Raw genomic sequence first — 14,646 nt, 5'->3', positions numbered from 1 at the left:
CCTACACTGGGTTTTCAGAACTTCATGAGAATTATATGAGTCGTTTATATAGTACGTCTGAAAGACATTGTGGCGTATGCCGAAACTTGCAAGGTGACATCAACGTGTAAAGGTAGTTATGTGATTTTTATTTAAAACTCACATTCCACACTCGCATTCTACTCTTATCTTATCTAATCTTATTGTCATTACTCTAAATACAGCATCTGCCATGTGAAAGAAGCCACAAAACCAAAGTTTCCATGTTTTATGTTAAAAATCATCAGTGGTGTAAATAAATGTAATTATATAAACACATAGGAATTCCTGCACCGACAAATTACGATTCTACCATGTTATCAGATACTAACTAATTGTAGCTTGTGCAAATTCGATTCAATTCCTGCGCATGACTATTTACTGGCCTGCTTTCATACATAATTAGCAAGATAAGTATATATTTGATACTGCTATAGTCATAGAAGTTATTGAAGTTGGCTAACAGAATAATTAACCATTTTATGGTGTGATACCTAATTACTGCTCGACAACTGTGAATCAGTTGAGGTAGCAAAATCTTATGGTAATGGTTCACATGTTTCGTCACGTGCTCTGTGAGCACAAAAATACAATCCACTAACATACCATGTTTTAGGCATATTCAACTTGGGTTTGAGTTAGCCTATGTATTTGGGGCATCATTTTGCCAGATTACAAAAGGCACACTATAGTAAGCAACTGAATATGTAATCTGATTAGTCTACATAAAAAAATAATGGAATACAACATCATGCATTAACAGTGATAAAAAAATAAAAATAAATAAATAATTTTAAAAAACACATCAGCATATTATGTTCTGGAAAATCCAGTACATATTTTGTGAATTTGGCTCTACTCAGATGACAGAGTCTGTTTTTCCCAAGGCTGTATGGCTTCCAGTGCATGCTATTCATCAAAATGACCTATAATATTGCAGCTTAATCATTTTATTCTCCATATAATATGTCATAACAGGTTGTGTTTACACGGGAGACTACAAAATTGCAGATAATCTGAGTCATTTGGACAATACTCAGAATGCTTAATTTACTTGAGTAATTGATTGAGGTATATTCATTTACTGGCATTAATGGTTTTGTTGACAGGCTAAAGTTCCTTTGTTTTGTAATAAAAAGAATAAAAAAGAACATGAATTATTGAGACTTTATTTTATTTGACAAATAAGTCAACCGTTTGCATGCATCCATATGGTGCCCATGAGATAACACTGACCTCTCTCCACTCCTTGTTGCCGATGCCTTGGGTGTAGAGCACACAGACTGCAGGAAGAACAGAATTAATGTTAAAAAAACAGAGAGAACAGACGGAGTATAAATATTAAAAAGACCACAATAATGTCTTCAGGACATCTAATAAATGAGCCAAAATTATAGCTACATAGCACAGTCTTCTTGATTGTGTGTCGACGTCTTTTATATACTGTACTGTAATTAACACACCACGAAATTAAAGCAGGTGAGCTGCAGCACAAATGCGTCCCTGTACAGTGATTCAAGTGTTTGCAGCACATTGCTACCAATTGAAATAATTCATATCAACTAGGTTTGTATTTCCTGAAGGGAATTCAGGAAAAACAGATAGATTTCATAAACAGATTTATGTCTTTATTCTATAAAAATGCATTTAATATTAATATTTTGAATGATCATTTTCAGTGAGAACATTAGTTCTTGCTTAATATGTGATTTTTTTCTATAAACACCTTATGAAATAAACAGTAAATAAATAAGAAGTCATAGGGGAATGACACTGCAAAATTGTCAAATATGGAGACTGAATAGCACACCCGCCACCCAGTTTAAATAGGCTTGTTGTAATGGAAGTAAAATGAGGGAATGGAGTTATACATTAAAACGCCCCAAATAAAAGCTCAAAATAAAACAGAGAGCAGCTTTTACTGTTTGCGGCTGTTAGCTTTGGCCAATATATAGCTTTTCCAGTACATTCAATTAAATGCATCTGAAGTGCCTAAGCGTCCTAATATTCTCTCTCACCCAAGGAGCTTTGTCCAGTGTGTGTGAGGGAACATTCATGTGTGTGTCTGTGTGAAAAGGAAAGAACAAGGTGAAAGGGGCAACCAGTAGGAGTGTCTGAGTGGTTTTACACATGGATTTGTAGCTAAAAATGCCATCAAATTGGTGTAACTGGAGAACCATAGAGGTTGCATTGTTTTAAAAAAAAAAACTAAAATAAATGAATAAAATAAAATAACCATGGGCATGCTGGAATGAAAGCATGTGTATTTTCAACATCCAGGATGTCTTAGCTGTGAGCCCATGGCTGCCCACTGGAAAGTTCTGTTAATGCTAAGAGACTGGAGTAGCAGCACTCAGCATTAACAAGGCTGGGGCTCAGCAGAAATGCCCACTCTCATGAATGTACATCCATACAAATCATGCTTTTGGTTAGCAGGCTCTCGAAACATCTTTCTTAATATCCTTGAAGGATGAGAACTACTCCCTCGTTCTCTCACTGCTTTTATTAAACCTTTTGTTAGATTTTGTTCTTGTTTCAACTAGAGTTCACTTATTTGCTCAACATCTCTCTTTGTCCTTTTCCTAGTCTGACTAATGTAATCGCCTGATCTGAGACTCTGTGGCTGATTTGCACAACTCACAAAAAAGGCATATGCCATTTGTATTCAATCCAAACAGTGAACTATTGACACAAACATCTACTTGGGAATTTCTGAAACTTCATTAGTATTTTAAAGACACACTGACATTCATAGGTGTAATACTGAAATAAGGTGAAGCACAGAAGCAATTTTTAATAAAGAAACATGTTTATATTAGTTTTAACTAAAACTGAACTACCACTATGCTAATTCAGCCTCAAAAATACTATTCTAAATCAAAAACAACAAAAGTTGGGGTCATTAAGTTAAGCAGCTACCACAAACAACTGTTTCCCAACTGGTTGCACGCTCATCTCAAGCTATGTTAGCTAACTTTTTCTATTTGATAAAGTTGCAGCACAGCTAACGTGAGAAAAGAGTATTAGTTTTAGCTAAGAACAATCTGCATAATACCAGCTTTAACATGATATATTTCAAGAAAAAAAAAAGATTTAAATGGTTTAGCAAATACAAACTAGCTAACACTGAGCAAGCTAACATGGGTGGAGTTTTAGCATTTCACGTATTGTTTTGTGAAATGTAAATACTAGCCATTGCGAACCTATTTTTGGTTTTGGTGTCCAGAGTTGTGTAATTGTTAACACATATAGCAGTCCAAAGCTGAGATATTCTTTTAAATGTATTTTTGGCTTAAAAAAATTAATTAAAAGCAAAATCCAGCTTTCAGCTTTACACTTCTGGCATTTGGCAGAGCCCTTATCCAGAGCGACTTACATGTATATACAACTGAGCAGTTTAGGGTTAAGGGCCTTAATCAAGGGCCAAGCAGTGGTAGCTTGGTGGTGCTGGGATTCGAAGTCACAACTACCACTGCCCAAATCTCCCAGGTACAACCTCTGACGATATCTAGAGCCTCCAATTCAAAATAAGTTTAATTCCGCCTAAATTACTAAAAGCTTGACTGAGATAATGGTGGTTAGAAACTGTTACTGTGATTAACACTGATTGATGGGCCAAGAAATTAAGGTGGGGCCTGGGATCGTTTAACTGCTGAACAATTCTGACAAGAATTCGATTAGTTCACACTCTCATGCTATGGGTGTGTCGAGTATGCCTGCGGCACACATGGAAACTACACAGTTAGCTTTAAGTGAATAAGGATTGGCAGTAATGAACACAAATAAAAAAGAGGTAAGGATAAGCGAGCCACTTCAAGAAATTGAAGTAAGGCTACTGGAATGCACAAAAAAGCCAGAGAAGCAGAAAAACAGACAGCAAGACAAATGGGCTGAAAGGAAAAGAAAAACAGAAAGTGGACAGAAAAAGAGATGGGTACCATGAGACATTTCATCAAATGAAAGAACAAAGGACAACAAAAAGGCAAAAGAGTGTGTGTCAGTGAATCACAAAGACTTTATCCTTGGTATTGGGCCAAAGCCCAAAGGCAGGCTGCTGATGCTCTACTTTTCACCTTACATGTCTGAAAGCTTTCACAGTTTTGTGAGAGTTTGTTGAAGGCTGGACAATTCCAAAAATAGATATTAATGCTTCTCAGTGCTCAGGTATTACACTTGATATGGCTCATTTTCTGAGGTCTTGTCTCATTTTCTGAGATCTCGTCTGAATTGTATAAGCCATTTATTTTGACCTCTACTCACTGTACTGATACATGGACAAATTCTAAAGAGCCCTGGGTTTATAGTAATCATTTGGCAAATAGGCACAAGTAATGAAGCTGATCTCTAAAGAAACAAGGTTCTAACCAAAGTCCTAGACTGTACATCAGGTACCCCCCCCCCCCCCCCCCCCCCCCAACCTCTGCAAATCTAACCTGCTGTATTGATAAATAGCAGACAAACAATTAGAACAAAGCAGTTTCAGACTATTAGAGCAGAAGGAGCATGCATTAGCTAATTCTCAGGCTGAGAGCTTCCTGATTAATCCACAAATCAAAGAGCTTCATTAGTCAGAGATGCGTAAATAATCAATAACAATGGTTGTGATTTTCTGAAAATCAAGCTCAATTAGAGACAGAGACCCAAAGCCTCAAGACCAAAATTAAAACTGCTCTGTTGCGGTAATTAATGGGTTTCCACAGTTTTTCTTTGGTCAAAATTTTTATTCTTGCAAGTCAAATCTTTATAATCCCTCTCACAATGCATTTGTGTCCTTCGTATAGGCCAAGAAAATATGTACAATTTCGAAATAGTAACATTTTTGCCAAAAAATTAAGTTTAGAAAATCCTCCTTCTATCCCAAATGTATCTATATTTGGTGTCTGTTTATAAAAATTTTGCACATCTGGAACATCTTGGGCTTTATTACAGTTCAATCACCATGGTATGAAAAAGTTACAGTATGGATAATAGATACAGAACAATATTAAACAATCTTTGTATTTAAAAGTTTAATTGGCTGCTCTTAGATTGAACTGCACTCTAAATAAGTGCTTTATTAAAAGCATGTGCACTTCGAGGGTAAACCACATAAATATAAAGAAAATATAGACTCAAAACTGTGAGCCAAATATGTTATGTTCTACAAGTACCTAATTACAGTGTCCAAGATCTATAAATTTCCCAGTTCAGTCTACAGCCCAATGAAATAAAACAACTTTTTTAATTTGTTTGCACACATATTCCTTACTTATACTTCTAATTTTAGACTATTTAAATGAACCCAATTAGAGTTACTTACCAAAAATACTAAAATATGTGCTGTTTAAGAACTTTTGGCTGACAGTGTATGAGGTTAATGTTGCTTATAATTAAGGAAAGCATACTGCTGCCAGTTTAGCGTTATGAAATCTGACAAATTCACATGAAGTCTGACTCATCACGTAGTTACATCAAAAGACACAATTTGGCTCAAGAAAAGCATTCTGTTCATAAACAGTTTCATAAAACGATAGGTTTAATCAAATAAAGATTTAATCAAATTCAAGTTTCTTTTAAGTCATTCCTAAAATCACACACTAAAGTGAACCTGAATGCGAAATGTCGAATAAAGGACATAAAGGAGTGCTGAAAACCATTCCAAGTGTTGGTATTGGATTAGTTATGAATTCAGTCATGGGTTAGAGAGATAAGAGATAAGCTGGTAAACTGAAAGCAGGGAGCAAATAGGAGAGTACACTGTGTAAAAGTGCTTGAGATGTAAAGTGACAGGACAAATGAGGGAAGAATGTTCACCTGGGAAATCCCAATGTTGTGTTTACGAAAAAGCCAGCCTCTTTATGCCTGTTCCAGTATGGCCCACATTTGATATTTGAGGCCAAGCTTGCATGATTCGTTCAATTTTTGCGCAAGGCAAATGTCGCCATAAATTGGCCGCCCACTTTGTTTCTATATCTGCAGCCCTCACCACATGCATATCAAGATTAGTCACTGGAGCTCGAAGCACACTTCACACAATCAGTGCATGAATGAACAAAAAAGTTCAGTTACTCAATGAGGAACTGTGTGAGGTTTTTCTTTATGATGGAATCCTGATTTTTTCCTGACTTGAGAGTGCTATAGCAACATCTGAGCCAGGTGAGTAGTACAGAGCAGAAAAAACATCGAAAAATGCGCTGAAATGAAGCACCATTTTAGAGAAAGAAAATTCCCAGCTGCTCTACTGAACAGGCATCAAATCAGTGCCATCATATTTCAGAGAAAAAAAACAAAACAAAACTAATAACATTTACACAATTCCCCACTTACCCAATGTGTATTCATTAGGACAAGACAAACTGGCCTCCTTAGTTTTGCACTGGAACTATGACTTTAAAGAACCTAACAAGAAAACTGATCTCATCCAAATATCTGTTACAACAAACAACAATGTTAAGCTATGGGAATCTCAATTTCAAATAAAAATGTATCACCCATATTTACAAATTGAAATATAAACTATATTATCACTCTATTGAAGAGTGAAGTCTGCACACATTTAACTCTGTTCAGTGATTTAATACAATATAATATATAATATAATATAATATAATAGGAATACTGATGAAGACACAGATGAAACCCTAAAGATGAAACTTTGTATAACTATTACTGTTCTATTAAATCACTGAACTAGGATAAATGTGTGCAGACTTGATTATTCAGTAGATTTACACTAGGGCTGTCAATCAATTCATTAAAAAAATAACTAACTAATCAGACAATATGTGGTGATTAATTGCAATTAATTGTTTTTTTTTCTTCTGTAGACTGAAACTTGTAATAATGGATATTTCAATGTAAAATCATGGCATTAATGTAGAATCAACACAAACAAAGTATATTTCAATTCAAATACTGTTTAATAGCATATTTTTTATTTTATTTTTTTAAAACTTGGAACACAGATTCTCTCCTTTGAACAACAGATTTCTAATAAAACCATAAAAGGCCCTCAAAATTGACTTTTGGCTTGAAAGGCATATTTCTTATATGCACTAACAGAAATAATAACAAAACCCAGGCCTATATGTTAAAGTGTCAAAATTATCAAGGCCATTAAAATTAGCTCAGAAGGCTATCATTTATTTCCAATTAGCCAAAGCATTAGTTGCCTTCTCACTTACAGGCTTCATTATTCACCCAGGAGTACGGCACTCCTGTAATATAGATTGGTGAGGTTTCAGTAGGGTGTTTTGCTTTGAGGTGATATGTCAAAGATGAATTACTTCTGTGGTAATTGAATTTCTCTTTGCAAACTGTGCAGCTTACTTTTGTTTTCTCCAAAGTTCAGTCAGGCAACTTTTTAAAGTGAAACGTTCCACCTAAAACTCCTTCCTTGTCCTTATCCACAAAATGCAGCTGCGTTAACTGTGTACATTTTTAATACGTTAAATATTTCACATTAATCGCAAGAACACATTTATTTTGACAGCACTGATTTTATACAGGAGCCAGTGTATGCACACCCAAGACTAATCAACACGGAAGAGCTGGTGTTAAACCTGTTTTTAATAACGTTCAACCTATATTATCATCTATATAACTTAAAACAACATTAAAAAACGGCCATATAACATAACATTAGGGGCTCAGTAAGTTGCCAGTTGTGAGTTGAGTCCTTGAGCAAGATCAATAACCCTCAGCGAATGTAAAATGGAAATGTTGTAAAATTTTCTTTAGGCTTATAATTTAAAGAAATCTTACAGTGCCCTATGTGACATTATGGAAGAACTGGATTTACGGAAAAAAAGCTTTCTGGCTGAGAATGAATTATTCACATCATTCACCCCATATCTCCAGCGCAAAACTAAAGAAGCAAACTTTAAACATCAAACGTGTGTATATCTGGGATAAAAAGATTGCAAACAGATTTCTTTTAAATGAAGCAGAGTTTTCAGAAGATGAAGACGAAGAAGAAGAAGAGGAAGCAGAAACAGTAGAACGTGATCTTACTTGGATCTGATTTGGAGAAAGTGTCCCTGTCGAGCAGATTTCTGTAAAAGGAAAAAAGGGGAAACATTATAAATTACATAAGAATTAACTGATACATAACACACATGCATGTGTGTGTGTGTGTATGTGTGTGTGTGTATGGGAATGTGAGACAGCTAAAGGTTCGCAAGGCGATGCTTTGCCAGATAAAGGCACGAGCTGGTGAAAGCCGGTTTACTGTACTCATCATTTAATCGTGTCTCATGGCCTTCACAATCTAATTACCTGAGATTAGGACGGGAGGGAGCAGCCATGAAACATGACATGACAGTCTCAGGGGTGAACTGCGGCATACACACACACACACACACACACATACCTCAACAGCGTCATTAACATGCGCGCACACACACACCTCAACAGCGTCATTAACATGCACGCGCACACACACACACACACACACACACACACACAGCGGTGCAGAATAACCTGGTTTCTCTAACACACGGAGAGACATCAAGTTCCCTCATAAACACAACCCTGGTATAGTATACTGTATGTGTGTTTGTGTGTTTGTGCGTGTATGTGTGAGTGTGTGATGTCTGTGTGATGTGGGTTAGTACATGAGGCATTCGTGCTAACAGGCTTCTGGCACTGCGGGAGCAGAGGTGGTGACTAAATGAGGAGACAGAGATCTCAGTTTGGTCCCGATTCAGCCCCAGCTAGGTGAGGACATCCATTATGAGCATCTACATTTACTCAGCACACTGGCGACACCGAATGAGCTTAATGATGTTGAATGCAGGCAGAACAAACACTTTAAAGGCCATTTCGCTATTTGATATTTTATAAGGAGAGCCATAAGAACCCAAATTTACTCCACACACTTCCAACATTGAATCAGTGATGATGTTGGAGGCACACTGCAGGAACACGGTACATGTAAAAGCCATTTTCTAATAGATGATTTTCAAGCAATCGTCACTAGAGTGGAAATAGGTCCAAAGTGCAATGTGCCATGCATCACACTGCCTTCTGATTGACAGGAGAGCTATTTTTTTGTGTGATGATATATAGACTGTATAGTCTGCAACGTTTAGAAGTACTTACACATGCTGTTTCAAAGACGCCTTGAGGTGCTTTCACACCTATCGGTCTATTTGCCAAGTACGAATCAGGGTGAAATTGATACTTTTGGTTTGTTTGCTATTTGGTTTGGCTTAGTTTCACACTGCACACAACTGAACAGAACAAAAGCAAAAAAACGTTGGCTGAGGTGTGTTTGTGTGTGGGTGTAGGATGGAAAACATCCTCATAAAACTTTTACTGGTCAGAAATAAAAGGCCACGAAAAAGGTAAAGAAACATTTGCCAAGTCTGCATAGAAATCAACAAAGTCACCACAGACACCACAGAGCCAGCACTAAATGAATGATTATAAATTATTTAAACATTTTATTTATCACATCCAGCATTTATTCTCTCTTTTTTTATCCGTCCATCCGTCCAGAACATCATGTTTGAAGCCTATCCTATAGCTCATTCTGTGATTCACAGCTCAGTTTATCAGCTTGTATCTTAAAAATTAAATTCAATAATATATATATATATATATATATATATATATATATATATATATATATATATATATATATATATATATATATATATTAACTGCAACCTGAAATCCACAGTAAGTTTGGTTCACCTTTCCTGGATTGATTACTTGAAACTAGACCAGTAGTTTTGGTCTACATGTGAATGTTATGGCTGTCTTCTCACCTCATGCAGAAAAAGGGGAATTCAAATGGTGCACACACTGCATTTTTTGAAAGCAACCTTAGGGATGTGGTTTCAGCAGATGAGGTAGGGACAGTTGGCTGGAGTGGGCGGGTATATTAATGTTTCATTAAAATTTCAATCTGCTCTGCAGAATACACACAATGCTTTACAGAATACTCTTTTAAATGTGGGGTCAGTGGTTTTACAATCATTTTTTGGAGCACTCGACTTAAGCTCTCCTCACATTCCAGCAACAAAATATCTGCTCAGGGGTCTCTGTTGCACCCCAGACTCTGTACCCTAGCTAAGAAAATGGTGTCCTTGGTAGAGGCTCTGAATTTCCTCACCAAATATAAGACCATTGTTTGGTGCAGTCCAGTAAACAACATAAAAGAATAACCTTTCTACAGTCCAACTTTTTCTTTCTGCTAAAATATTTACAATATGCAACCAATGATATATATTGGTGAATGCCCTCTGAAATTGCAACATCCTTTCAAAATATATTCATAGAACCTGTCTACAACAAGCATAACTTCACCAGAACATGTGGTTTCTGTGTAGTGCCATTCAGCAGACATAAATGTCACATTCGAGGGAAGTGCTATCTGGCGTCTTCTGCATACATGAGCTCACAGATGACCATGATTGGCTAGTGTCACTGTGAATGACAGGGGAGAGAGAGAGCATGCGATCCCTCCTGCCAATTTTGTTCCCAAAATGGCTTCCAACCACCGATGATTGTGACAGTGACTATGTTTACATGGACAGCAGTAATCTAATTACTGAACTTATTCTGAATAAGACAATATTGTGTTTAAGGTGTTTATATGAGTTGCTTTTAGAATATTCCTTTCATGTTCCTATTTTACGTGTTATAGGACATAGATCGATTCATGTCACACGTCATTAGGTCCCTACGCCACGCCGTCCGATGTTCCCTCCAGAATTTCACGTATCGACATTCAGTTCGTCTTTGTTATGGTACCGTATACAGTTTTGGGTGTTTTTATTTTTAATTTTACGAAAGTTTCAAGTGCAGTTAATTATTTGTCATGCTATACATGCAAATAGAAGACAGCTTGAAGCCGTGGGCTGCATCTCAAACCGCGTACTTACCTACTATACAGTAGCTGAGATACATGTATTTCTCCTACTATAGGCCTATAGTAGGTAAGTACACGGTTTCAGACGCAGCCGTGCACTCTTTTTTGACGTAAAACAGTTGAGCACTGCCGTGTGTGTAGGTGTCCTGTCGCAAAACACGTGAAAAATCCCACACGACCTTAATAATGTGATTAAGGTGTGTACATGTCTGTAATACACATCCATAATGTGCCTAAAACAGGAATACTCCACACGTCTTAATTCAATTTGTGTTTACTTCGAGTATGACTTTAATCGGATTAAGGTAATAAAAATTGCCATTTACATGGTAGTTTCTTAATCAGATTATTGTCTTTATCAGGTTAATATTGGATTATTGTTGTCCATGTAAACACACTGAATAGGGCACTTGGAAGCCCTAGATATTCAGCAGTGCTGTTGGCCTAAAATCAGTATACAGTATACAGTCTATACTGGCCTGTCAATCATTTTGTCTCTCAATTCAGATAGCTTTACTAGGCCGTGTACATAAAACGTGTTTTGTGTGAAGTGTTTATTTCAAAACAGCCAAATTATGCTTAATTCCACCAAAGACGCTGGCTTATGCTTTTCACATAAGTGTAAAAGGGTTAACCTCTTTCTGTGACTACATGACACTGCATGCTGTTCAGTGGTATATATTACATGGCTATGTGGTTACATGACTATTACACTAGACATCATACCCCTTGATGTGTGTACTATAAAAAGGTACGTGGAGGCCCCTCTTAATAGTACTTATCATCTCTGGCAGCTTTTTTGGGTCTTGAGGGGGAGCTAAAATCCTAGTGAACGACTGCTCACACATAGCTTTGGGCCGTTAAAAGAAGCTGTTCCCATACCCAGTGATATCCAGTGCAATTCCTGAGGATTGGTTAAGGCTTTCAATGTGTGAGTGAACCAATATGACTCTAAAAGCTCATCTTATACTAAAACAAGTGGTGCATTTATGGTATCACACATCACGGCATGCTGTCTGTATATGTAATCCTCATAGAATGTTCCATACTACCAAAGGAAAACAGATAATCTCATCAGGTGGCTGGGTTACATCACTGTTTACAATGGCTACAGGAGCCTGGGCTCTTAGTGTGTTGAGGAATCTCACCTGATGTGCTAATCTGAATCTCATACACTTCATCGAGTCTTACATATAGAAAGAGGAACACAGGATTGTGGAAACCACCTTCGAAACCACATCTCTTTTGCTTTATGCAGTAAAAGAGTTTTGGTTGAGTAGAAAGACAGAAGCGAATAGCGCGTGAGAACATACAATAGACAGAGTGAGAGAAAAAAGAAGTGCAAGACTGCAAGAGGGTGAGAGACAAAGAAAGATCTGCATATACCGTATAAAAGCAGTTAAAGTGTTTAGTTGTGTGTAAAACAATAAATAACAGTAGAGTGAACTACTTAACAGCAAACTTAATATCAATATTGGATTTGCTAATATTAATTAAACAGCGCATTTGAGTTAACGTGATTTAAGTCATGTGGGTTGCAAATACCAAGCATTACGCATTCAATGAGAATTAAAGGCTGTGTTCCAAACAGCATGCTTCTCACTCTGTCGTACAAACATAAAAAGTACAAAAAGGACACAGAAGCTATTGACGTGCTAGTATTTGGGAAGCAGTCCAAGTATTTGCGATTCTGACTATATAAATACTCAGCGGGCATGATGTTATTACAGAAGCATTATATACACATCAACTTGATGGTCATAGTTAGTGAGTTATTGGGTAGAAAAAAGCTCATTTTACTGTCAGTCGGGTAAACATTGTGATTATGAATACCCAACATGCCACAGTGTACTTCTGTTCATTCTGCAGAATCACAAAACTGCACATAAATAAATAAAGAACTAACTAATCAACTAATGTTATCTAGCTAAATTATACATTCTGGTTGAAAAGGAAGGGATTGTACCACTATAATTTCAAAGCTTGCTGCTCAGTGCTGGACAGTGTAAATTTAGTTTTTTTTCTAATAGGCTTACACGATTATGCTAGCCCACTAACTCTAGCTAGCTAGCTAAAATACTAGCTAAAGAGAACAAAACTATCACACCAGATACTTAAAAGACACAAATTGGTGTATAAAATCTATAACGATGGCTTTACAACCATATTTGAAGTACAAAAATACACATTAGCACACCAGGCACAAATAGTTATCCATTACTTGAGTATCATTATCTCTTGAGTTAAAACAACTTCATAACTAGGTAATGAAACAAATTCCACAAGAGCATAAATCGGACGACCATCATTCACTAGCTTCCCACCAAATCAGAGAATCTAATAAATATCTTACCAGTTCATCAAGTAAACTGTTAACAATCCATCATGCCTTAATACTTTTTCCTATTCTTGGTTATACTGGACTCTTGCTCTGTCTTGCTCTTTCTCGGTTTCTTTCTCCTGAATGGCTGCCTATCACAGTCTAACATGATGAATTTCATGTCTGAAGTTGGGGTGTGAAGATGAGCTGGCACCTGACGCACGCATACAAATTTCCCTCCAATTCTGACCCGACAGCCCTGACAGTGCTCACAGGAAATTATTATTACAGGACTGTCAGGATGACTCACAGAACCTCACAGGATTTTTTTGTCAAAAAAAAGAAAGAAAAGAAAAACAAAATGATTGAGTCGGGGACAAAAGATGTTCTCAACACTATATTTTAGCTAGTAGGATCTTAGGCGTTACGGCATAATATGATGGCCCACAGGTGAAGAATCGTATTCAACTGTGACCTCGGATATGATCTGCAAAATAAGCTGTATTTTTAGTATGAGCAAAGCTTACAGTTTATGCATAATGCAGCTATGAGATTAGTCACTGGCACCAAGAAAAGAAACCATATCGCCTCGTTTTTATCGTCCTTGCACCGGCTCCTTATCTATAACAGGATCCAGTTTAAAGCTTTACTTAAAGCGTTTGTTGTTAAAGCTGCAGCATGGTCTAACACCCTCATATATCTCTGATTTAGTGTACGACTACTCTGCTCCCCGGTCTCTGAGGTCTAAGAGTGACTGTGCCGAGGTTATAGAACAGTCTCCCATTGGACATCAGATGTGCTCTCTCTGTTACAGTTTTTAAATCAAATGTAACACAATTAGCATTTTAAACTGAGTGCTTGTGTCATGCATTTTTCATTTGATCAATGTTTTAGGTTTGGTGTTCATGTATTTTTCTTTATATCTGTTTTATATGCATTTATCTATGCTTTATATGATCTTAACTTTAAAGTTTTTCAAAATTTGCTGTTTTAAATATGCTTTATAAAAAATTTTTTTTACTTACTTTACTTATTATATTAGAGGAAGGCGGGGGGGGGGGGGGGGGGGGATAGAATAGATCATTAAATCTCTCTTAAATCATTATGACAGTAATATATTGTGGTGATGAGAACTTTAATCCATAAGTAGAGTGATGCCTATGGCTGTACGAGTGGGAGTGAACCTCATCTTAGGAATCATTACATCATTGTGAGTGTGAGACTGTGGAAAGTAAATGCACTGTGTGTGTGCGTGCGTGTGTAGAAGGGAAGGGAAGAAGGAGCTCTTTGTACTCCTGTGACACCTCGTAGAGCGTACTTAACCTCTGAGAGAGACACAGTAGCAAATCCATCCCTGTGCAGTACACCAGTGAGAGAGGCAGTTAAAAAGAAACACTTTACACTTCTGTCCTGCTTTGTGTTTTTACATTCACACGGAGCTGTATTTCTC

The 14,646-nt window shown here is 36.8% G+C and overlaps 1 protein-coding gene across 2 annotated transcripts in view; it reads right to left on the bottom strand.

The window, feature by feature from the left end:
• LOC108279828 (copine-8) overlaps nucleotides 1-14,646 on the bottom strand; it is a 130,142-nt gene that overhangs the window by 87,269 nt on the left and 28,227 nt on the right. For both annotated transcript variants that reach the window (XM_053688059.1, XM_017494340.3), the window contains exons 2-3: nucleotides 8,011-8,051; nucleotides 1,255-1,301 (exon numbers count right to left, since the gene is read on the bottom strand). In XM_053688059.1, the coding sequence (XP_053544034.1) occupies nucleotides 1,255-1,301; nucleotides 8,011-8,051 (88 nt within the window). The remainder of the gene's footprint in view (nucleotides 1-1,254; nucleotides 1,302-8,010; nucleotides 8,052-14,646) is intronic.

The sequence above is a fragment of the Ictalurus punctatus genome, chromosome 19 (genome assembly GCF_001660625.3).
Source record: "Ictalurus punctatus breed USDA103 chromosome 19, Coco_2.0, whole genome shotgun sequence".
Classification (NCBI taxonomy): domain Eukaryota; kingdom Metazoa; phylum Chordata; class Actinopteri; order Siluriformes; family Ictaluridae; genus Ictalurus; species Ictalurus punctatus.
The sequence above is the reverse complement of the archived record's forward strand: the minus strand, read 5'-3'. Positions and strand labels throughout refer to the sequence as shown.